Source organism: Brassica napus, chromosome A3 (assembly GCF_020379485.1).
Source record: "Brassica napus cultivar Da-Ae chromosome A3, Da-Ae, whole genome shotgun sequence".
Lineage (NCBI taxonomy): Eukaryota > Viridiplantae > Streptophyta > Magnoliopsida > Brassicales > Brassicaceae > Brassica > Brassica napus.
The window spans coordinates 35,842,799-35,870,513 of record NC_063436.1 but is presented as its reverse complement, the minus strand read 5'-3'; the positions used below and the strand labels follow the sequence as shown (position 1 = coordinate 35,870,513).

General features: G+C 37.5%; 1 protein-coding gene across 1 annotated transcript; it reads right to left on the bottom strand.

The window, feature by feature from the left end:
- Window positions 1-5,486: 5,486 nt before the first annotated feature.
- BNAA03G60090D lies at window positions 5,487-6,940 on the bottom strand. Its single transcript, XM_013871214.3, has one exon. The coding sequence runs from the start codon at window positions 6,368-6,370 to the stop codon at window positions 5,633-5,635; it is 738 nt and encodes a 245-aa protein (XP_013726668.1). The 5' UTR covers window positions 6,371-6,940; the 3' UTR covers window positions 5,487-5,632.
- Window positions 6,941-27,715: the final 20,775 nt, after the last annotated feature.

Sequence of the window (27,715 nt, the reverse complement as noted above, 5' to 3'; positions counted from 1 at the left end):
TGCTTTGCTCATATCTGTCTTGATGGCCATCCTTTTATTGCGCCCACTTGGTTTGGTTCTCAGAGAGTGAAACATCTCCTGAGCAATCATGACATTATCTGAAATCTGTCTCCCAGCAACAAAGGCTGACTGGGTTTCTGATATCAAACCAGGAAGCACTTTCTTTAACCTCTGACATAAGACTTTAGAGATTATCTTGTAGCTGACATTGCACAGACTAATGGGCCTGAACTGAGTCATCGCATTGGGCTTCGTTACCTTCGGGATAAGGCATATATTTGTATCATTTAGTCCGTTCGCCATCGTTCCCTCAAAAAGGAATTTGTTAACCATAAGAGTTAAATCCTCCTTTACAATATCCCAGAATTTCTGGTAGAAAAGCGCAGTCATCCCATCTGGTCCTGGGGCCTTCTCTGGATGCATGGCAAAAAGCGCTAATTTGACCTCCCATTCAGAGACCGGAGCTGTAAGGTTGTCATTCATAGCCCCAGTGATCGTCGTTGGAACATGAGCTAGTGCCTCCTCAATTTCCTCCGGATTAGATGATTCGAAAATCTGCCTAAAATAAATAGTAGCAATGGCTACTAGACCCTCGTCGTCCTCAACAATATTTCCATTCTCATCTACAAGCTGCGTGATCTTATTTCTTGCTCTTCGTTGCTTCGTCAAGGCATGAAAGAATTTTGTATTCCTATCTCCTTCTCTCAGCCAAAACACCTGACTCTTCTGTTTCCAGAACATTTCTTCTGATTTAAGCGCATCCGAGAGTTCCTTCAGGGCTGCTGCAATCTCCTCAGTCGTGGCACTATCATCGGCATACAAGCCTTCCACTTTTTCTTTAAGGTCCTCTACTAGTTTTGCCGAATTGACATTATTTTGCCTCCTCCATTCACTCAAAGCTTTCCTGCAACTTGAAATATGTTCCATGATAGTCGCATTGGAAGGAAGATCAGGAGACTTCCATCCCTCAAGGATAACTTGCCGCAGCTCTTCATTATCCAGCCATCTCTTATCAAACTTAAACTTCTTGGACCTTCTCGTTGGCTTTGTGAGTATATCTGCAAGAATCAGACGATGGTCCGATCTCCATAGCCTCATATACTTCACAGAAGAGTGGGGAAACCTCTCATGCCAATCCGCATTTCCAACTGCTCTGTCTAAACGACATCGAACTGTTGATCCTCCTGCTCTCTTCCCCACCCAAGAAAGCATGTCCCCTGTGAAAGGAAATTCTAGCATTCCACAATCATTAAGCATCTGCTTAAAAGGAAGGAAGGAACTATCAGCGCGTTGTCTTCCTCCCGCTTTCTTTTCGTGGCATGTTATTTCATTAAAATCACCTATCATAAACCAAGGTCCATTTCAGATTGTTATGTTAAGCATTTAAGATATTTTAAGATTTAAAGGATAGTTAGTTGATTTGTTAAGATTTTGAATTGATATTATCAGATATATTGTTTTAATGACATGTGGAAGGACGATATTCGAAAATCTTGATCTTATTTTTGAAAATTTGTTTTTTCTCGAGTAATATTGATCTATAATATAATGATTTAATAAATAAGAAAACCAAATGCTTTCTACTATAATGTGAATTTGCCAAACCAACTGGTTTTCATTGGAATATATTATGCAATAAACAAAGTCCAGTATAGGAATATTTTTGTTAACTACTTGTTACGATGTCCTTTTAAAAATATCTTTACAAAAAGTTGTTATAAGTTTGTGCTTATGTGAAATATGATTATGAGTCAAATTTTATGGTTAGAGATTATAGCTGGTTAAAGATGGTTAGATAGAAGGTAATTAGGCCCAGCTACAGATTAATTCACTTAAAACATAACGTAGCCCATTAAAAAGTAGAAAAAATGAAATGGGCTTGGTTAATGAGGTTTGGCCCGATCACTAGAGATGGTAGATGGATAAATAAGTAAAAACTCTTTAATTAAAACCAGTGGCAGTCTGTTGTAAATAATGAGAAGAAGTGAGGGTAAATTCTCATTTGTACTTCACTTTTAATAGGATAGATAGATGAATTACATAAACTATTTTTTGGGTAATTTATTTGTAAAATTATTCATTTCAATTTTAATGATAAATTCTATTATGAAAAAAAAAGAAATACAGAGGTAATGGACTTATATATTAAAACAGAAGTCACAATCTTGATTCATGTGTGATTTTATAAAAAATGGACCTAATGGACTTATCCCTAGAAAGTCATGCTATATTTAATCCCTAATCTTATAATTTAAATTTTAAGTCTACCAGAAATTTTTATTGGGCTATCAATAATTAAATTTAAACAATAGATGATCCATTAGATTTATAGATAGTATAAATTAAGTAGATATAATTTAATGTTGTAATACTATACCTCCATATGTTAAATATTTAAATATTTGTCGATGTTAACTTTTAAAATTCTAAAGATTTTTTTAAATAACAAAAATCATATTATCTAACAATGATTAATCTTTACTACCTTAAACCAATGAAAACAAATTTTAAACTATTTAGTTTATTTTAAAAATGAAACAAAAACTAAATGATTAAATATTTACTCGATAATATAACTCTATGAAGCGAAAAGTCTATTTTTTAAAAAACTTTCTAAATTTATGAAATGTTACAATATCTTTGAATATGACAATAAAACAATATTTTACTAATCTTTATATATATAGTTACGATTTTAATTATGAAATAATAATCTGAATATATATATATATATATATAGAAGAAGATACAAATATATGTGAAAGTTTGAAACAATCAATTCAATAAAAAAGATATACCGTAAACTTATAATGTTTTAAAAATTGATAGACACATATATATTATAATATATATCAATCCTCCTATATATTAAAAGAAAAGTCACTTTAGTGAGATCTGGTGACGTGTCGCTCATAGGTGAAGTTTCAAAAGTTGTTATAATTTGATTGGTCGATTGTTTTTAATTTTTATTTATTTAAATTAAATCAAAAAATTTAAGGTAAGTCTAAAAACATTTAACATCACTTGCCATATAATCTAAAGAATATTACAAAAAACAATTTATGGCAACTAAATCTTGAAATTATAGAAAGAGTAATAATGTTATATTTATTACTTTTAATATTTATAAACTATAAAATATAATGAACGAATTTTTATATAAGATAATTATAATAGTTTTATACTCTACTTGATGAATTGTATTCGAATATAATTATATAATAACTATTTTAAATATTACAAAATCCAAACATGTTTATTAATATTATTTTTAAATTATTTATCGTTGTTTAAAAAATAAATTTATCAGAATTTTAAAATTATTTATTTAATGTTATAAATTATTTATAAAAAATATAAATCCTAGTATTTATTGATTGAGAAGTCACATAAGTGATTTTTTATTACGTGTTGAACATAAATAAACTCTTCAAATTATTATAATTTGATTGACCGATGATTTTTAATTTTATTTATTATAATTATATCTAAAAGGAAAGGATAATTCAATTATAGCTTTTCAAATAATCTACATAGTATTAGAAATAATTATTTATGGTAACTAATTGTTGAAACTATGAAAGAGTAATAATGCGATCAATTTTTTTATATATTTACAAATTACATAAAATAATAAACAAAAGTGTTTATTTGAATTGATATAATGATTTTATATTCGTATAGAAAGAATTATATTTGTATATAAAGTATCATAATAACTATTAATGTCTAATAATTCAATGCATGCTTTATAAATCATTTATAAAATTATAAATACATTTATAAAAATCAGACGTTTTATATTATTATAAGAGGTTCTAAGTCATTTATAGAAGCTTACACATTAATTTATAAAATGTATTTTTAAAATTTATCCTCCTATTACAATATTTTGAATTTTTTCATTTTAATGGTAAAATTCCTCAACTATGTTTACTTAGTGTAGAAACCCCTAAACTAAAGATTTACTGGTTTAATAGTAATTATGACCTATCAGAGTTTAATTCATTAGTTTAGGGAGTTTTTCGTTAAATACTTAGTTTGTGGGGTTTTTACCCAAAACAAACTTAGTTGGATGGTTTTAACGTTAAAATTCCTTATTCTTTCCTTATTATCTATTATTTAAATCCTTATAGTGGGATTTGTTTTATCAAAAAACCAGTTGTAATCAACTGACGAGATATCTTCTTTCCTAATATCATCCATTTAATATTTAAAATTTTATTAGAAGATATTCTAACTCATAAATGAATTAAAATTTATTAGAGGATATTATATCTCATAGCTTCTCTTGAAAGCTAGGTCATTTAGAAACTTAAACTAATTTGCTATATTTTGAAAGCTACTTGGAAGATATTAAGCTTTTACGAAGAAGCTTCATCAACTCAGACGTCATCCATGTATCCCGAACGGAGAACATAAAGGCGGATAGCTTGGCACGTAGTGCTAGGAAACAACCGTCTTTCGTCGTTCATATGGATGCAGAGTTACCGATTTGGTTTACAGAGTCAATATGAGTCTGTGAATGTGTTGTTGTCAAAAAAAAGAAGCTAATTTGCTATATAAATATCACGCCATCCCCATTAGTTTCACGCATCTATCTTTTAAGTTTTCATATGTTTTTGATCGTTCTAATTTAAATTCTACTTTTGTGATCTTGCGCAGGTGTATGATAATCAATAAGTAACTCATAGACAGGAACACAATTACTGGTAAATTTATGGGGGATTCTTCTTCTCGGTTTATTTTTGTTTTCTTCCTCTCCATGCTGTATCTCTATCTATATTTTTGCATCAGTAGTGATTCAACTAACAAAAAGAGATGACTCTGTTTATCCAGAAACTGATCATCCCTTTCGAAAAAGGTAATTTTTTTTTTATAAAGTTAAATCACTTATTAAGAATATAATATAAGATATGTATGCTAATCAAGTGCAATTTATTTATTGTGCGTGATCCTCTTCGGTACGTCTGAGAGCCAAAGGTAATCTCAAAGATTTTTAAAAACTTTGAAACTCATTGACGTTGTCCTATCAATTATATAATTTGTTATCTTTTGAGGATTGTTTACATCTTTAAATATTTTTGTTAGAATTACCTCTTTTCTGACTCAAGGCTTAGAGAAGGAAACCGTAAATCATCTTTGTTGTTACAATGAAACCAATGATAATAAATCTCAGGTAATTCAAATCTCTCTTTAATATTTCATGGCAGATTTTTTTATTGGGGTATGCGTGAAATATTTATTTTTTTCTCAATTATATTTTTCTGATGTTTTAAAATTATTGTTAAATGTGATCGTTTTCTAAACGTTCTAATGTATTCTTTGTTCATATGAACACAATATAAATATCAATATGTAACATCAAATCTTTCATATTAACCATATACACGTAACATAAGTATTATATAGTTGTAAATATAATATCAATTTAATATTAATGTTAATGTCGGCACATGCGTGCGGGCGGTCCACCTAGTTTAGAATTGAAAACAAAATATTTATATAAAAATAAATAAAAACAAAAATTCGCGTAATTGTGCGGATCGAGATCTAGTTACATGTTAGAACCAGCGTCAACAATTTGTTTTTAAAACAAAAGAAAAACGTCTTTCTCGGAATATTATTTTCTTCAGAGAAATATGAAACATTCTAATGAAACAAGTGGGTTCTCTAACAACTCTTCAGGGGTATAACCGTAGTTTTGATGTTGTTGCTGATCCGACGTGTTTTTATTCGGATCTACCCTAAGCCGACCCGGAGACGGACTATTCTTCCGAGTCCTTGCCCCACCCACCCAAGTCTGACTCGAATCCATCACGGATCTATTTGTAGCCGGCGATCTCGACCTTCTTCCGGATCTCTCACGCGGGTCTCTCATACCCGACCCGACTCTCGCTCCAGTATTACAAACTCCGTTGATTCTCTTTCGAGGAGATTGATCGGTTCTTCGGGTCGGATAATTATTACTCGTGACCCGGGTCCGAGTTTTTGTCGGAGATCTTTGAGATTTCCTCTGCTTCACTTCTTCCTCACCGTAACCATTCATCACAGTCATTGAAGAAACACTCTCGCTCAACCTCAAGCTACATATCTCCGAAACCTCTGATCCTTCTTCAGGGTCAATCGAAACGGGTCGGTTCATACACAAGCCCGGATCAACTTTGAACTTTTCCTTCTCTGTCTCCAGAATCTTCCTGTTCATCGGATCATCCATGGCTGAGTTTTGGACATTAAAGGAACTACTGTGAAATGTTGTCTCGGACAAGACTTCTTTGACGACCGTTTCTTCTTCGACATTGTTTGTGTTCTTATCAGACACGTTCTCGTTGGTCCGATTAGCGGTGCCGGAGCTAACGCAGCAACCCATGTGAGAGAAAGGGAGAGAGAAGACGATGTTGTTTGATCGGAGAAAGAGATTAGTACTACTCTTTTAGGTGACAGCAAGAGAGAAGATGATTGTGAAGGGAGAGACTTCGAAGAGTATTTATTGTGATATCTTGGGACAGTTGATAAATTTATATGAGTGTAAAATAATACTACCAACTACCCCAAAGTAGCTTTAATTTATAATAATAATTCAATAGTAATGATGATTGATGAATAATACCCATGCAAATTTCAATTTCTTGAATCTTGGTATATTTACGTTGATAAAAAGGTATGTTAAATTTTAGTCCAGGTAAGAAAAATCTCTTTACACAATGAATTTGCTTAGTTGAAAAAAACTTCTCAAAATAGTTTAGAAGAAGCTAAAGAAATGTGTAAAGATCTAAAATTATACTATCTATATATTTTTCTAGTCACATGCATAACATGGTTTCAGATCTATACTACCATAAAGATAATTCATCTCTCTTATATAATATCACGAAACTTTACATTTTTTTTTGAAACTTATATTTTTTTTTGTCAATATTCTTTATCTTCCACACAACAATTATTTTAGAGTTTGACTAGTTTAAACGCAACAGCTGCGGCTGCAGTTGTGGAAGTTTGCGGATGCGGGTTGTAACACTCCCGAACCGTCCAGCCAACAATCAAACAGGAACATGACCGATCGATATTCCAACACCCAGGGTTAGAGATGAATGAGCCAACCGGCCAGCCAACAATTAAACAAGAATATGACTAACCGTCCAATCCAACACCATGGTCTGAAAGCACTACGTGATGGGTTAGGGATGATTCGGTCAGAATCGCAAAATTTACTTCACGACATAGACCAGTTCATTCACTAATTCGTCCCGCTGCGTCAAGGCACAAGGCTTTGCAACCCGTACCTAGAGTTAGTGTTTTCCGTTAGATCGAGGCCTAAGGCTTTTCAACACGTACCAAGACCTAACGTTGTGTTATACCGGACTAGTCAAATATCAGAGTACTCATGAAGCGCATATAAAACAATTAATTTTATTGATTTAGGAAATATTCATACATTGAATAATTCAAGACTGAGCCCGACCTAATGCCAAATCGAGTCAACATAACACAATTCACAATACCGTTTACAAAAGGCATGAAAATCTACACCGGCAGTCCTAACGTCCAACTCCAAGCGATCCGATCATCCTTACCTAAAGCAACCAGCAAAAAGGACAACGGAGTTGGATGAGTAACCTAATGTTACTCAGTGAGCTGGCGGCCTTTACCCGCAACCTAGAATCTAACCCAGACAACCCAAAATAACAATCACTCTACCCCTATCATGCAATCAAAAGCTAAGGCTAAGTTAGACTTGGCCTCTTACCATGATCTAGCTTCAAGTAATGAGAATATGCATTTAAAACAAGTCAACAATCGATTCCTAGTTAACCATATATACGCCTGAGTTCAGTACTCATGTAGTGTTAGACACTTAGACTATACAAGTATCATTAACCGGTCGACCAACAATCAGACAAGAACATGATCGACCAACCAATGATACCGCATAGCTTATAATATTCACCACCCTTCACAAGCAATCCCTCAAACACATACAAGCCAATGTCAGGTCTACACAAACGAAATACACCAAAAGCCTAATCTGGTACCTAAGCCAGACTTAGAACTTAATGTCAGAACCTCCAAGCAAATAAATCAACCACAACCACAATAATAACTATGAGTAACTACGACTCGATCTAACTCGTAACACCGTATATCGGTGCTACGCTAACTCGTGGGTTCCATAACCCTTACGAGACAATAACACAACACTCTAACCTGGGCCCTGGTGACTTCGTGTTCCTCCTCTCTATCGACAATATCCTATCTTCCTACCACAAAGACCAGAAGAAGGAACTTTCAACCGACCGGGGCCCACTGTTCATCGGGTCACCGCGCGACAGCCCACAGTCCTTCGGGTCACTGCCACATTACACCATCGTGTAATACTCAGTCATAGGCCATGACCCGTCTATCTGAGTCTTCCTGATCCAACGAATAAGGGGTTTCTTTGAACCCACTGAATACAAGGGCGAGGAAACACTAATCAACCCCTAGACACGCCTAGTATGAGTGGGTTACACACCTACTGTTGGCACACTCACACAACACAAACTCAATCTAGTACCTAACCTAAAGATAAAGTTCCAGATCCTAACTAGACACTCGACTCTACAAAAGTAAACAATAGTACCAGTAATCCGGCCTGTATGGCCTAAGACCACTATCACCAATAACTAAATAACTAAGCAACAATATCAATACTAAACAACTTAATCAAACTGTTACCCAGATAGTTCAGCCTCCCGCTGAGAAACGATCTTTAAAGATAACGGGAACCTGCACTCAACTATATCAACACGCAAGAATAGAAAACATGATGCAACCTAGCCCTAGTCCTAGTCAGGTTATTAACTCAGTCTTAGTTCCTTTCATCTCAGCTTAGCCCGTGCTAAACTGAGTCCGGTTCCATAAATAAAATAACCAAAAGGACTCTACCATGCAACAGCGTGATAATTCTACTTTGTATGCGACTCGATATATCCTAAGCTCCAAGTGGAACTCAAACAAAACCAACTCACAAAACTACCCTAAATTCCAAGTGGATTCAAACAAGCCAACTCACAGTGTTCTAGGCGAGAAGCAGCTGGTTGATCGGAGAGGACATGGCCAAACCCAAGGGACGAATTGACTAGACTGGGCTGGACTGGTCTCGACTTGGACAGAACCTCGGCTTCAACATGTAGAAACTGACAAACTTCGATAGACTGATCTGGACTCGGACAGAACCTCCTTTAGCTTCTGGACAGTTCTTCGGACTTCCCGGCGGAGTATCGAGCAGAACTTCGACTGATCTTGATGCAGATAAGTATTTGGAATATTTCCAAATATCTTGTTATTTATTTTATAGTTATATTAATTTAGATAATTACCTTTTATTTGTATTTTCTATATTTTAATGGTTTTCCTATTTTAGTTAAGATTAGGGTTTTCTTGATTTAAGGATTTATTATGAATAGGCATTGAAGCCTAAAGTTGTATTCAGACTTTGATAATTAATAATAGAGCTTTTGCTTATTACCTTAAAAGAGATTTGATTCAATTCATCTATTTTGAGTTGCCTAGAACAAGATTCGATTAAATTCATCTTATTCAGGAAGTTGGTCTCAAGAAGCTATCGAAAAAAACTCTTGATCGATCCAAGAACAGGTCTCGAAGAACCCTAAATTCTTAGATCGACCGTTCAACCTATCTATCCGCTGCATCAGGATGATGCAGATAAGTATTTGGAATATTTCCAAATATCTTGTTATTTATTTTATTAGTTATATTAATTTAGATAATTACCTTTTATTTGTATTTTCTATATTTTAATGGTTTTCCTATTTTAGTTAAGATTAGGGTTTTCTTGATTTAAGGATTTATTATAAATAGGCATTGAAGCCTAAAGTTGTATTCAGACTTTGATAATTAATAATAGAGCTTTTGCTTAGTACCGTAAAAGAGATTTGATTCAATTCATCTATTTTGAGTTGCCTTGAACAAGATTCGATTAAATTCATCTTATTCAGGAAGTTTGTCTCAAGAAGTTATCGAAAGAAACTCTTGATCGATCCAAGAACAGGTCTCGAAGAACCCTAAATTCTTAGATCGACCGTTCAACCTATCTATCCGCTGCATCAGGTGGTATCAGAGCTGCGTCTCTTTGATTTCTTAATCGAAGAACGATTCTGGATGTCATGGTGAGTGCGAACATCTATCCTATCCAGGACGAAAGTCCCTTTGTTGAGAGAGAAGAAAACTATGAGATCTATCGAGAGATCTATGGTGATCCGATCTACGATGTCTATGAAGATGATGTCTGCGTTGTCGACTTCGTTTTCAGTGAAGATTCTTTTGCAAATTTCGTCTGTGCAAAAATCGGACAAGACGAGATTCGTGCAAAATTCTGGCATGACAAGATCCATGCAAAATCCGTGCAGGACGAGTTACGTGCAAATTTCGGGGAAAGTCAGAAGATTCGGTTTTATGAAAATTTCGGATTTGAAGATAAATATTGGAAGATTTCAGCCACGAAAAACCTATTCAAGATTCGAGGACGAATCTTTTTCAACCCAGAGAGAATGATGCAGATAAGTATTTGGAATATTTCCAAATATCTTGTTATTTATTTTATTAGTTATATTAATTTAGATAATTACCTTTTATTTGTATTTTCTATATATTAATGGTTTTCCTATTTTAGTTAAGATTAGGGTTTTCTTGATTTAAGGATTTATTATAAATAGGCATTGAAACCTAAAGCTGTATTCAGACTTTGATAATTAATAATAGAGCTTTTGCTTATTACCTTAAAAGAGATTTGATTCAATTCATCTATTTTAAGTTGTCTTGAACAAGATTCGATTAAATTCATCTTATTCAGGAAGTTGGTCTCAAGAAGCTATCGAAAGAAACTCTTGATCGATCCAAGTACAGGTCTCGAAGAACCCTAAATTCTTAGATCGACCGTTCAACCTATCTATCCACTGCATCAGATCTCAACCCGTGGACCTGAACTAACTCCGGACAGCACTTCCGCTTGACTATAGAGGAAACTGACTGCCTTGGACGGATTGATCTGTACAGAGCTTCCATGTCACAATCATAGAGAATCATCAATTGGACAAAACTTGGCTTCTCGGTGGTGTATCAGTCTTCAGAATCGACTACACTCTAAGTCGGCCACTTTCTTTCTCTCTCTCTCTAGCCACGTTTTTGAAGTGGCTTTGGTGTGTAATGAATGTCTGAAACTGAAGGGGTGGCTGGGTATTGATAGAAACCACTGACCAGTAATATCGAGCCACACCGACGACTGTGTGTCAGCCCGCATGCTTCTGGTTAAAAGTGCAGCGACACACGAGCGTACACATGCCCTAATGCATGTCTCAATCACATGTAATAGGACAACTCCACGTCCAGATGGCTTTCTTCATGGCTGGAGTGCATGCGACACGACACATGACTCTCTAGATGTCGATCGGCATGCTTCGATTTCATGCATCGCGACATATCGTGCTTCTACATGTCAAGCTGCATGTGCTGCTTCAATGCACGGCGACACCTGAAGCTTCTGTAGACACTCAGCTTGTTGGATGGTTTCCACCACGTTCTTATCCCATAGATGAAGCCACCTCGAGCTTCTCGGTTTATTTATCTGATTTCGGTCATTCCGGCAAATTTCTGATCCGCGATTAACCCCGAATATTTGTCTACTCTCATTCTGTTGAGCTGAATATTTTTAATAAACTTCAATCTGCATTCTAACCTTGACGAAAAATATTTCCAGAGTCTTTGACTTCTCCGAGAAATTCCATAATACCAAAATTAGGGTTTCCAACCCATTTCGGGTTTTTCCGTTGTGCTTCAATCCCGTCGTGCTTGCTTCCCGTTCTGCTTTATTCTGGTCTTGCTTCTGACATCCAACATAATATTTTACTGATACGAAGTTTTGCGGGAAACTTCATGCTGAAGAAACGTCATTATTCTAAAACGTCGAGCTTCTAAAACGCCGTGCTTCCAAAATCGTGATGCTTCCAAAACGTTCTTCTGATCAATCTATCACATTGTCTAACCATGATCAAGCAGCTTATTCGACTCATGGTTCACTCACGATCAATTCTTCGACCACCTTGAACTTCAAAACTTCTCGATCGATCCTTATCGCCTGCGATTCAACCTCCAAGTAGATGCTCGACAAATCTTCTAATTTCTTCGAATCATGTCGAGTTTTATATGATCAAAACTCAACATTCATCATCATACTTTCATTCCCAAAAGCTTGACTCCAAATTTTGACTTTATCGATCTCGACCATTTTGTCCCGAAGGGCGGGGTATTACACGGGTGGATGAAACCATGCTCTGATACCACCTCTATAACACCCCCAAACCGTCCTAGGCATAGCTTAAACCACCGGCCAACAATCAAACAAGAACATGACCGACGGGCCGACCGTCTACCAAGGTTCAGGAACGCTACATGAGGGGTTAATGGGTGATCCGGCCAAGGTCACAAAAAGTACAATTCGTGACTAGGCCAGTCCGCCCACTAACACGTCCTGTCAGATCAAAGCTTAAGGCTTCTCAACCCGTACCCCAATCTGACGTTATGTTAGCTCGGACAAGCTAATATCAGTAACAACAAGTCGTTTGCACAAAACATTTGCTTTATTTATTTCATATAATACATGGTTCGCAACACACAAAATATTATACAAGTGGTGGCATGCCAAGAGAGCGAAAGAAACATACTTCTAATCTCAAAACGCTTTAACCAAAAAGATGCAAATCTACACCAGCCGGCCTAGCTTCCCACGACCTCTACAAGCTCACTACTGGTCACCTGAAAACAGCAACGAGTGAGGAGTGAGTAATCTAGCATTACTCAGTGAGTTACAATCCTCAACTAACAAATACAACCTCTCGCTATCCCACCCCAAACAATCTAAAGCGAGAAGTTCACCTAATAATAATTCAACCCAATTCAACGGATAATAATAAGCAATATCAGAAATACGCAGCTGGAAAAAGATAGTAAGATAACTAGCCTTATGATAGCTCACCACCAAACTCAACCTCGAAATAAGTTAGGGTTTAACAACCCGAAATACAATATAATATATATAACTAACTCGGGCCACAGTGACGTTAGATTCCTACTGCCCTATCGGCAATATCCTATCTCCCTACCACAAAGACCAAAAGAAGGAATTTTCAACCGACCGAGGCCCACTGTCCATCGTCTCACCGCACGACAGCCCACATTCTTTCGGATTACTGCCACATTACACCGTCGGGTAATACTCAATCATAGGCCATGACCCCGTCTATCAGAGTCTTTACGATCCAGCAAATAAGGGGTTTCCTTGAACCCGCTGAATACAAGGGCGAGAAAACACTAATCAACCCCTAAACAAGCCTAGTATGAGCGGGTTACGCACCTACTGTCAGCACACTCACACAACACAAACTCAATCTAGTATCTAACCAAAAGATAAAGTTTCAGATCCTAACTAGATACTCGACTCTACAACAGTAAACAATAGTACCAGTAATTCGGCCTGTATGGCCTAAGACCACTAACACCAACAACTAAACAACTAAGCAACAATATCAATACTAAACAACTCAATCAAACCGTTACCCAGATAATTCAGCCTCCCGCTGAGAAACTATCATTAAAGATAACGGGAACCTGCACTCAACTATATCAACACGCAATAATAGAAAACATGATGCAACCTAGCCCTAGTCCTAGTCAGGTTATTAACTCAGTCTTAATTCCTTTCATCTCAGCTTAGCCCGTGCTAAACTGAGTCCGGTTTCATAAATAAAATAACCCTAAGGACTCTACCATGCAAGAGCGTGAGAATTCTACTTTATATGCGACGTGATATAACCTAAGCTCCAAGTGGAACTCAAACAAAACCAACTCACAAAACTACCCTAAATTTGAAGTGGAATTCAAACAAGCCTACTCACAGTGTTCTAGGCGAGAAACAGTTGGTTGATCGGAGAGGACATGGCAAACCCCAAGGGACGAACTGACTGGACTGGGCTGGACTGGTCTCAACTTGGACAGAACCTCGGCTTCACCATGTAGAAACTGACAGACTTCGACAGACTGATCTGGACTCGGACAGAACCTCCTTTAGCTTCTGGACAGTTCTTCGGACTTCCCGGCAGAGTATCGAGCAGAACTTCGACTGATCTGAACCCGTGGACCTGAACTAACTCCGGACAGCACTTCCGCTTGACTATAGAGGAAACTGACTGCCTTGGACGGACTGACATGGATAGAGCTTCCACGTCATATTCTAGAGAATCATCGATTGGAGAGAACTTGGCTTCATGGTGGTGTATCGGTCTTCAGAATTGACTACACTCTAAGTCGGCCACTTTCTTTCTCTCTCTCTCTCTCTTACCACGTTTTTGAAGTGGCTTTTGTGTGTAATGAATGTCTGAAACAGAAGGGGATGGCTGGGTATTTATAGAAACCACCGACCAGTAATATCGAGCCACACCGGCGACTGTGTGTCAGCCCGCATGCTTCCGGTTGCATGTGCGGCGACACACGGGCATACACATGCCCTCATGCATGTCTCAGTCACATGTAATAAGACACATCCACGTTCAGATGGCTTGCTGCATGGCTGGAGTCATGCGACGCTACACACGACTCCCTACATGTCGATCAGCATTTTTCGGTTGCATGCATCGCGATATATCGTGCTTCTACATGTCAAGCTGGATGTGTTGCTTCAATGCACGGCAACATCTCGAGCTTCTATAGACACTCAGCTTGTTGGATGGTTTCCACCACGTTCTTATCCCATAGATGAAGCCACCTCGAGCTTCTCGGTTTATTTATCTGATTTCGATCATTTTGGCAAATTTCTGATCCGCGATTAACCCCGAATATTTTTCCGCTCTCGTTCTGTTGAGCTGAATATTTTTAATAAACTTCAATCTGAATTCTAACCTTGACGAAAAATATTTCTCGAGTCTTCGAATTTCCCGAGAAATTCCATAATACCGAAATTAGGGTTTTCATCCCATTTGGGGTTTTCCCATTGCATTTCGATCCCGTCGTGCTTGCTTTCCCGAGAAATTCCATAATTCCATAATTCTCGTCTTGCTTCCGACATATTATGTTTCCAACATAATATTTTACTGATACGAAGTTTTGCGGGAAACTTTGTGCTGAAGAAACGTCATTCTTCTAAAACGTCGAGCTTCTAAAACACCGTGCTTCCAAAAACGTGATGCTTCCAAAACGTTCTTCTGATCAATCTATCACATTGTCTAACCATGGTCCAGCAGCTTATTCGAGTCATGGTTCACTCACGATCAATTCTCCGACCACCTCGAACTTCAAAACTTCTCGATCGATCCTTATCGCCCGCGATTCGAACTCCAAGTAGATGCTCGACCAATCTTCTAATTTCTTCGAATCATGTCGAGTTTTATATGATCAAATTCAACATTCATCATCATACTTTCATTCCCAAAAGCTTGACTCTAAATTTTTACTTTATCGATCTCGACCATTTTGTCCTGAAGGGCGGAGTATTACACGGGTGGTTGTGGTTTCTAACGGTTTTAAGAGATTTGTATGACTGGTTCTACGGTTAGAAATTAGTGCTTTTGCAGGATATTTATGACTGGTTAACTAGCAAATGCAGCAATAGTTAAATAATAAATTATAATATTTAGATTTTATATAATTATAAAAATATCAAAAATATCAAAAATCATAATAAATATAAAAGTTATATATATAAGGTTATATTTTTAAAAATTATAGAAAATAGTTTTATTTTGAAATATATAATATTAATTAAAATATAACAGATTTTAGTATTTTTATAATTCCAATTTAAAATTTTTATTGAATATTTTTATTTTTATTTTGTATTTATATTGTTTAAAAAAAGAATTTTTTTGTATCCTCCTGTCGCCAGCAACCGCAAACGCTAGCTGGAATCAACTTTTGAATTTATGAGATTTAGAACGGTTTGAAGCGGTTTGGGTGATTGTTTCAAAACGCTAACAACGCTACCAACCGCAAAAGCTGCGTTTGCGGGTGTTAGCGGAAAAACCTACTCATACCTTTAATTATAGATGATACTTAGCTCTAGAAAGAAAAAAAACATTTTCAGTTACTATAACAAACATTTTGACAAAAAAAAAACTCTGCAAAAGCAGGCGATACTCTTGTTCTGTAACAATATAATTCATGAAATCCGTATAGCTGACACACCACTACACCAGTTTGGAACTTACAGAGGATCTGTTTTTTTTTTATAATAGAATGTGAAGAAAACAATTATAATAATGAAGGTTAGAGACAAAAGTTTATGTCAGAGATCTAAGATCGTATTATAACATAAGACGAATCTAACGACCAGAAACACATGTTACCACATCTATCTACTTTAAACAACATAATGCTTACTGGGTTAGGGCTTAATAATTGAACCGGCCGACAGTAACATATTCCTCCCCATTTAAGTTCACACCGACAGTGAACACATTCCCCTCCCGTTCAACTAGTTTTCTTGTAGTACGCATTATGAAACAAACAAAAATTAAAATGTAGCAAATCTTGAATACATATATACTTAAGGTTCTGAAGTTTGGATCCTCTAGTTATTAAGAGATACTCATAACAGCCACCTCAAATCTAAGAATGAAGCTGCAATAATCGCAGAAAAACAAATAAAATGAATAATGCAATTCTCGAATTGTTAACCTTCGCAATTAAAAAAAAAAAGAATTGTTAACATCCTTGAATTCGAGTGTTGGAATTTCGGTCTGCAGGTGTGGATACGGGTGCATGGCGAGCAATGAATGTAGGTACACTGTCTCCTGGCATTAACACCGAGACCCCTTTTGAGTACACAACTACACACCTAACTGCAAATCGATATAATCCCTCACAATATTAGTTTCCAAATCAAAGAATTTGATATCAACACAGTTTCTATAGGAAGACATTGACAGATCTGAACCTCCATTCGTGTTGGAGAAACAAAATTTATAAGGTTCATTAAAATAGAATTTGATGTTTGTACAAAGACAATTTTCTTGAACTCATAACTACACTTTATGGTCCCCTCCCATGTTTTGGACCAGGCCCGGCTTATAGTATACATGTGCCTTGTGGTAGGATAATCTTTTTCGTCTTCTATTTGAATTATCTGGGATTTCACAAATTGAGATCCAAATTTATTTTGTAAGAATGTAAGAATAAAGAGACCCAATGCGTACACTACTGACTACTGAGCACATGCTCAGAGCCAACACTATTTTGGATGGTTCTAGTTCTGATCACATGGTAGGTTACTTATGAAAGTTCAATATGCCAACTAAGCTCCCACTCCCAGATAACTATTCCTAACCAAAAGTAAATGAAAACTTAAGACATTGCTAAGATATCAAGACAAAAGGATAAAGATTTCATCCAAATAACAGTTTACCCAATAAAAACCCCTGTTCTCAGTGAGATTTGGCATCCCAAGAATAAAATCTTCGCTCAAGGAAGTCGACCTAGATTCCTTCGATACTATTATGCTAATCTTTAGCGCTACAACTCGAAGAGATGAAAGACAAAGGGAATGTGTAATCTTATACAATAAAGGAGACTTTTCTCTCTCCTTATGCCTCCACTTCAAATTTTAGACTGGGGCAAATTGTGCCACCTGGCATGAATTTTATAGAACATCAAATTTTGTTTTTTTCGCTGAGTTATGTTACGTATTGTGTAAATTATGATATTTATTGAGCCTATAAATGATTTTTCATACTGGCCCAATTATTTAGGGTTTGTTTTAATTTGACGGAGGAGATCATAAGTCCAGTCGCCGTGTTCCTTCTGATCTCACCAAATCCTAACACCCTCTGTGAAACGGCTTCAGTTACTCTTTCAGATACATTAATCCAAGCATTCATGTGGTTAGCACCACTTCTCCCACTCTCTCGCATTAAATCGCCATTAGCATCCATCCGACTGAAGCTCCACCTATAAATGTGTTTGTTGTCTGCGATGAATAGTCCCACCGGTACGAAATCCGTAAAGGTGGCTCTCTGTCAAACATCAACTCCAACTATGGTGAATTCCGATGATTGATATTTCTGCATGTGGGTTGAAGACCTTAGATTGATGCTTCACCACTGGTTCTGGCCACTGGATTTTGTTACACTAATTTAGGATATCAGGCTTCATAGATCGATGAATATTGGTGAGTTATACTTGATTTGTCAATCTATAAATATGTTGATCTCTATTTTAAGGTTACAAATAATTTGGCTTTTCATTTCAGTATTCATCGGTTCATAATAAGGAGTCAGCCAAAGGTTGTTAATTGCTACATGAGTAGACAATATTCTTGCCAAGAACACGATGCTTAGATAAATTGATATTTATGAAGGTATTTGATATCTTCCTTTTGCTTGATGGAGATCTCAAAGCCAATTTAATTTTCTTTCTAAATCTCACTCCCTATGATTCGCATTGGTATTTAGGCAGGAGAAGCTCAATAAGCACTTGAAAAGGAATATATTTTTAGAGCAGAGAGTGAAGTAAGAGAGGAATTATCACAAACACTTCATCACAACGAGGTTAATATTTTTTGCTCGCTATCATAGCTCCAAGTTCCTTCCTTCTTTCCTATTAACTTTAAACTTTCCTAATACAAGTTATTTTGTTCTTTCATTTGTTTTTTCTCACAATCACAGCTCTGTGTTTCTTTCTCTCTTCATGGCAATAAGGTCAACACACTTGGTTTGTCCATTTTGCTTCCTCTATTTTCACGAATTTCAATGTAAATGTTTATTTATTAATCCAAAAGAACTTACAAATTTATGTTTCTTTCTTTCGTAAAGGAGCAAACTTTAATGGTGCTTCCTCTGTATTCTTCATATCATTGGCTAACGCAAAGAGTTTTCTTCACACTCACTGGCATGTCGATAAGTTACACTTACGTATTTTTATTTTGGCTCAAGTGTTGCACCTACAGGAGCTGACTTCTTTGTGATAACTGCGTTTGAATTTGCCTTGATGTTATAATCTGTATCATACCCCATGGTGATTATCAAATTCCTCTCCTGACATTCTTTTTCTTTTATTTCAAAGATGAGCCACATAGGTCAGTTTTTTTTTCTTGTCTCTATCTTCCTGTTTAGTTACATTTTATTTTGGAGCAGACGTATAGTATCAGCTCATAGAACATATCTCTCTCGGTCTTCCTGTTAAGTTACAGCACTATTGTCACAACAATAGTTTCTAATAAACACCAATTATGTGCAGTCATTCTGTCTCATATAGTTTCTCAAGGACAAACTGAACTAAATATGTTGAAAATTTTCGATCTCATGTTGACTTTCAAGCTTTTGGGCATAGAATTAGATGTCAGTCACGCACCAGGATTAAGTTAGGACCGTACATGCAAGTGGAAAAGCTTAGTCTCCCTCATGACATGTTGCTCGCTGGTTAATTAAAAGTCAAGGGTCTCACGTCCATAATGCATGAATTACAAGTTCTTATATCAACCGTTCTTATATCAACCGTCCCGCGGGCCGCCTGCTATACCACATATAAAAGGTGAGCTCAAACGTCACGGGGGTAGTAGCAACAAGGAGAACTTAAGATCTGAGTTGAGGTTGGTCTCTTCTTCTCTGTGTTTCAAAGTCTTTAGATGTTGTTCCCATGTAATTTATGCCATTCAAACATGTAATATATTTATTTTAATTGGAAAATGTTGTAAGAGACCTCCTTTTCGTATGAGTAATCTTTTGTTATGGTTTATTGTAATAAATACGATTCAGCATTTAGAAAATACACCTTACCAACTTCGAGTGCTGTCTTTACGATCAATATACATCTGATTGGTCAAATTGATATAGTCACAACTTCATCTTTTTTTTTGGGAATCCTCACAACTTCTTAATTTTGACAAATTCAGAGCTAAAACAAACGGGCGGTTAATATGGCAGCTTTGATTATTTGAAATGATCACCATAAGCATCGCTCACCAAATATAATTCCTTGAAATCAACCTGGCAGAGTCCAAAGCATCAAACTATTATAATACCCATACAAAGGATTCATATAACCTAAGCAAAAATCATTTATCATCTCATCTTTGGCTGCTGTTTATGAACAATGTTTTTCTCCATTTAAAAGTTCGTCTCACAGCAAAGCTTCACTTTGATTAAAGATGTATCATCAGTTTTTTAACATGTTGTCGTATTGTTTACAGACAAGGAAAAAAAACACGTTTAAAATCGGTTTTCATGTTAATCTGTGATATCATTGACTGACTATAATCACTAAAAGATACAGGTGTAAGTTATTATAGTATATGTGATACAAAAATCTTTGACTGACTATAATCACTATAATCACTATAATCACTGCGACAACAACAGGTCTTCTTAGATAGTGTTTCAAAACATGATACTGAGTGATTAGAGTAAGAAGACAAAGAATTATGATATAACTAAAGATTTGGTTCTAGGTATATATATAATGATAATTGTTATTGACTACGAAGACACGCTCACATGAACATTGCATTGAAGGCTTTTTTTTTTTAAAGAAAAAAACACTTTCTATGAACTAAGACATTTTTCTTAAACCATGTCACTGCTTTTAATAAGTTAAGTTTGTCTAGCTAATCAATTACTACTCGGTTATCAATGTCAAGAAATATTTGGGACCACCATAGTCAAATTAGAAAAACATTTAAAAATTTAAAACAAATTCATTTGCATGAAACACATTAATGGTCGAACAAGTATATAATCTCTAAATGGAATAATAAAAGAGATAGAAATTCCTTGAAAAAAACAACAAATAGTAAAAATTTAATACTATTTTAAATTAAAATAAATTAAAATTTCAAAAGTTTGCTAAATTTTAAATAATATTTATATTATTTGCTCATTCGCTCACCCGCCTGTAGGTACTATTTGGTACTTAATAAAAATAAAAATTCAAAAATTGTTCCGTCTATATACTGACCACATGATACTTAACCGTATAAATATGTTCTTTAAATAAAATATTAACTTTACTTTATGTTTAAATTTTAACTAAATTAACCTTTTTACGATTATCGGCTTTTTATTCACTTTTATTAAATCGATTAGTTACAACTTATGCTATTCCACTTTGAACTAATCTACTTCAAAACAAAGTAATACCTTATAGTCGCTAACCACTTAAATAGATCAGAAAAAATATCATTCTCTTTCAACATATTTTCATTTTCATATTTTCGAACATACTCTATTCACTAAGACCATAAAATAAATTGTAAATTCATGTAAGAATGAAACATATGAACCGGCGCGTAGCGCCGGAATACCACTAGTATCTATGAAACTATACTACTCCCACGAAACATGTAAAATAAGAGGAAAAAGCCAGTGGACCGTTTTGTGTGTCAAAGGAATGTAAAGTCAAATATGGTAGAGACCACATATTTTATCTCAATACGCATAGAATCCACTATTTCTTTTACACTCATAAATACTTACAAACATTGACCAAAAAAAAAAAAAACTTACAAACCAATCAATGCCAGTACAACCTGACTATCTTACCTTTTTCACTCCTCTTTTGTCACTATGGGAGAAAAAACAGAGATGATGACGAATTATTTCAAATTTTCAATGAATGCATCACCAAAAATATCCGTGTGTGCAAAAACTTATGATACAGTTTAATGGTGATGATGCAACGCATGTGTGTGGGTCAGTTTATACTAATGAGTACACAAACCCTAGCTATGATTTTTTTTTTTGTTTTTTCTTTTTGAACAAAAAGTGTTCCAACCAATGAAAGAACTATTTGGATCACATCCCAATCACACAAAAATCTAATAAATGTTGAATCTAAAATCAGTGTACTGAATAAGATCACGATTTCGATTTAAGGTTTAGGAGAAGTATCTGTAATGAGTTAGGGATTCGGTGAATGAGCAGAACAGAGATTTTGTCATGCTATAGCTGAACCCAATTTAAGGTTGCCTAAGTACTTTTGAATAGCCATCAATCCAATCATAGTTCATTACAAGACATTTTTGAGAGTTCGCGGTTTTTTTCACAGAAATTCTTCTAGTTATCTTTCGCTGATCTTTTAGACTTGATGACCTTTCTCTTTGTATAAGGTTTAAGACGGTGTTTTTCGCTGACTTCTTTTTTCTACTGCACCAATTTCATTTTTCTTGTTGTCTTCATATTCTTTTCCAATTACCATATATTAAATGGATCGATATGAATTTAGAAAGGATTTTGATAAGGGTGGTAAACCTGTCTACAACAATAAGACGATTTTTTATATTTTAAGAATTAAAGAAATGAGAAAAAAGCTTACCATGGGAAATTCACAAATAATCCTAGAAAATGTAAGGCCATTGAGCCCCATCCGGACCTGGAGAAATAATATGAGTTAGTTAACTTTGTGCTGGTTCGAATCATGCTCTCAAAGATGCCCATGACGAGGAACATTGAGATGGGAATGGCGGTTGCAACCAAACCAAAGGAAACAACATTGACTGAATCTTTGAACTGGGGTCTCCATTGCTCCTCTTGTCAGAGATTTGTCGGAGCTCTCACCAGCGGCTATTGATAGTTCTGATACAATTACATCATTTTGAAGCTTTCTAGCTTTCTTATGACGATTTTTTTTTAATCTGGAGTATTTCAAATCTATGGAAGGCTTAAACTAATTCATAAGGAGAAGTGCAGCATATGGATAGACTATTTCTCTCCAAGTATTCAAATATATCCATGTGGGAGTTCGGAACAATGTGATTTAATTTCGTACAACAGGTGTGTAACAGTCCGATCCCCCGGCGTCCGACCGGGGTTATCGAAGGGGCGTTATGGACACGTGTCTACTCATTTAGACAATCCTACGTGTCCCGTTACTGGTCCCGAGAGACGAGCGCATAACCTTCTTTGAAATACCGTCACACCCACATCCATATACTTCTACTTACAGTCCTGCGCACAGGGAAAAAATGGAAATGGAGGGGTGAGCAACAAGTTACTCAGTGAAGTGGTTCTAGACCAGCCTGCCCGCATGACACTCTATACTACTCTATGCGGGAACTAGGACTGACTAGCCACTACAATCAGTTAATGCATTTTATCATTTCCTAACGTCATCTATAATTTTCCACATTCACTTCCATTCATTTCTAACAACCTAGTGATCAATCAATACAATGATCTCACTCATTGCCACACACGTCAAACCCTAGACTTAACCGACTTATCTTACCATTCCGACTCGATCCTATGACACCTTTAACTCCCCGTCACCCGACCATGAGCTAAAAACCCTACAATGCACATCCTTTTCATCTTTTCGTCCTTTTCATCAATGGGTAGCCCCAACTAGGCTTCTACCCCATATTCTTGTGGATTGGCCACATCTCCTATGGGTGCTTCCATATTCTTGTGGATTGGCCACATCTCCTATGGATACCTAGCGTGGACTACTACCCCACATACTTTCCTTAGACTCTCTATATGCTTTCCCACCCATGCTTAACCTTAACATCATTCTCTCATACTTTTACTTATCCATTCACTTCCTTATCATTTTCACTTATCCCTTCCCGTTCTCATTTACTTTCCTTTTTCATTCACACCTGTACTTGGGACTCAATCACTAGACGCCACCCGTTATCGGTGTCACACACAATACACATCGCATTCAAGCTCTACTTCAATAACTTTTATAATCATTACTCATCTATCATCCTAGCATTTATTTCTCTCTAGCATCCTAACTTCAATCACAACAACACATGGGACAACACATCCAAACATACAAGAATCAACTACCAATCAATCATCACCACAACAATTCAATTCAGTTCATCAAGTCCCATTTATCAGTATGAGGGTTCTTATACATCATGATCCATTCATCTATCATCCTAGCAATACCATGTCCTATCAACCTAACTCCCAATCAGGGTCTAATCAAACCTAACTCCAACATATAGGAGTATACAGAATCATGAAAGAAGGTTGGGATCGAGACACTCCACCTTAGTCTAGATCTGGATCTGGATCTGGAAACAAGGATTTAAGAAGGTTGAGATCTGGTCACCACCACCACTTCACGGCGCCGGCGAGAGGGAGAGAGAGAGAGAGCATGCGACGGCGAGGAGAGAGAGAGGTGACGGCGAGGAGAGAGAGAGCGAGAGAGAGCGACGCGCGGGAGAGAGAGAGAAGAGAGAGAGGCGGCGCTGGAGAGAAGGGGAGAGAGCTCGACGGCTAGGGTTTTCGGCCTCCGGGAATTCTCTGCAGAGCTTCGCTTCAGATTTGTGATGAGGCAAAAAGGGAGGCTGCATCTCTTTTTATAGGAAAGGGGAAGGGAAGCCCTAGGTTTTTGCCAAATGGGCCGTAGAGAAGCCCATATTCTTTGGGAAATTTTATGGGCCAGGAACCGGGCCGTTACAATCCTCCCCCGTTAATCGGAATTCATCCCCGAATTCCAAAGCCCACATCTTTCAGACCAATCGTTCGTTACCGAAATGAATTCACACCTTCACACAACAATCAAGGGAGACATACAAAGCATGATAACTCTACTGGAATCCTTAAAACCAACGAATGAATGTCATAAATAAAAGGAGTAGGACTACAATAGTTTGTAAGAGAAAACTCAGCACATCTGCACAAAACACAGAATGCCGTAACGAATGGAAAGAACACCAACTCCAATAACCAATAAATGAAATAAAACCAATAGCAAAACACGTGTCCTACTCCTACGAATCGTCCCTAGGATCTCGTCTAGCCACATTGACATGGCGAGGGGCAGCGGGTCTCGGATCCAAGGTCTTCATCGCCCTCTGCGACGCGATCATACTCGGCCTCCGCCTCACTTTCCGCCAACCACTCCTCCGCGTGCAGTGCTTGGTTGGCCATCCTTCTCACCAGTGCAAATTCCAGAGGCTCTAGAACTCCAACGAGCTCTTCATGAATATCTCCACGTAGTCCAGCCCTAAACAGATGACACCACTCCTCGGCTGGCTTCGGTTGACACCTCTTGGCCGTATCCAAGAACTCCTCCAGGTAATCTCTCACCTTGCGTGGCTTCTGAACCATCTGGACCAGTACGTCACAATCACATGTCACTGTAGGAGGTTTTCGCGGACGCCCCCGCTTTCCCTTAGCGAGTTCCCCGACCGGCACCTCATGGCCATCGACGTCCCTACCCGGGTTTCCTCCTTCCATGCTCGAGAGAGCGGCCACATCGGCTGCAATCTTCTCTTCTGCCTCCATGGCGAAGCCTGCCATCCGCCTCACTAGCGCGAACTCCAGGGGCTCCAAAACACCCCTCAACTGCGCCTGGAGTTCCTTACGAAGCCCGTTCTTATACCATACGCACCACGTCTCTGCATTCTTCGGTTTGCACAGCTTGGCTTGGTTAATGAAGTCCTCGGTGTATCCAGCGACTGATCGGTCCTCCTGAGCATTCTTGATCAGCACTCCACACTGGCACTTCCCGGTGAACACCCTTGGGGGTCCCCCTGCTGCACTTGGCGGCTTGCATGGACGGCCACGCTTCCTCGGGGGCCCCTCTTCGGTTACAAGCTGGAACCTCGCATTGCCCTGCAGTAGACGTTCCTCCATAGCCATCCTCTGGAAATGTGGCATCAACACCTTATGCCTCACAGTCTGCTCGTGCGGGTACCTGAATGGAAACTCCCTGTACTGCTCTTCAGGATCCGGAAACATGGGTAGCACCAAGTTACCCTCCATGTCATAGTGACGCCTTTGGGCATACTCCCTGGTGTTCCTCCGTCCGTAGTGCATACGCGGCATCCTCCACTCGTAATGGTCAAGCGAAAACATCCTGCAATAAAATTTTAATCAGAACCATAATAGAAGTATGGATATAGTGGGATTTTCAAATAATCTTTCACAATCCGAAAACACTTAGTAATAACGAAATAATAAATTTTTTTTTTTTTTTTTTTTTTTTTCGAAAACGATTTTTTTTTTTTTTTAAACGTCGGAAATGCCGATCCCTTAGGACAGAACTAAGGGATCTTAACCCGCTCTGATACCAATTGTAACAGCCCGATCCCCCGGCGTCCGACCGGGGTTATCGAAGGGGCGTTATGGACACGTGTCTACTCATTTAGACAACCCTACGTGTCCCGTTACTGGTCCCGAGAGACGAGCGCATAACCTTCTTTGAAATACCGTCACACCCACATCCATATACTTCTACTTACAGTCCTGCGCACAGGAAAAAAATGGAAATGAAGGGGTGAGCAACAAGTTACTCAGTGAAGTGGTTCTAGACCAGCCTGCCCGCATGACACTCTATACTACTCTATGCGGGAACTAGGACTGACTAGCCACTACAATCAGTTAATGCATTTTATCATTTCCTAACGTCATCTATAATTTTCCACATTCACTTCCATTCATTTCTAACAACCTAGTGATCAATCAATACAATGATCTCACTCATTGCCACACACGTCAAACCCTAGACTTAACCGACTCATCTTACCATTCCGACTCGATCCTATGACACCTTTAACTCCCCGTCACCCGACCATGAGCTAAAAACCCTACAATGCACATCCTTTTCATCTTTTCGTCCTTTTCATCAGTGGGTAGCCCCAACTAGGCTTCTACCCCATATTCTTGTGGATTGGCCACATCTCCTATGGGTGCTTCCATATTCTTGTGGATTGGCCACATCTCCTATGGATACCTAGCGTGGACTACTACCCCACATACTTTCCTTAGACTCTCTATATGCTTTCCCACCCATGCTTAACCTTAACATCATTCTCTCATACTTTTACTTATCCATTCACTTCCTTATCATTTTCACTTATCCCTTCCCGTTCTCATTTACTTTCCTTTTTCATTCACACCTGTACTTGGGACTCAATCACTAGACGCCACCCGTTATCGGTGTCACACACAATACACATCGCATTCAAGCTCTACTTCAATAACTTTTATAATCATTACTCATCTATCATCCTAGTATTTATTTCTCTCTAGCCTCCTAACTTCAATCACAACAACACATGGGACAACACATCCAAACATACAAGAATCAACTACCAATCAATCATCACCACAACAATTCAATTCAGTTCATCAAGTCCCATTTATCAGTATGAGGGTTCTTATACATCATGATCCATTCATCTATCATCCTAGCAATACCATGTCCTATCAACCTAACTCCCAATCAGGGTCTAATCAAACCTAACTCCAACATATAGGAGTATACAGAATCATGAAAGAAGGTTGGGATCGAGACACTCCACCTTAGTCTAGATCTGGATCTGGATCTGGAAACAAGGATTTAAGAAGGTTGAGATCTGGTCACCACCACCACTTCACGGCGCCGGCGAGAGGGAGAGAGAGAGAGAGAGCGTGCGACGGCGAGGAGAGAGAGAGGTGACGGCGAGGAGAGAGAGAGAGCGACGCGCGGGAGAGAGAGAGAAGAGAGAGAGGTGGCGCTGGAGAGAAGGGGAGAGAGCTCGACGGCTAGGGTTTTCGGCCTCCGGGAATTCTCTGCAGAGCTTCGCTTCAGATTTGTGATGAGGCAAAAAGGGAGGCTGCATCTCTTTTTATAGGAAAGGGGAAGGGAATCCCTAGGTTTTTGCCAAATGGGCCGTAGAGAAGCCCATATTCTTTGGGAAATTTTATGGGCCAGGAACCGGGCCGTTACAAGG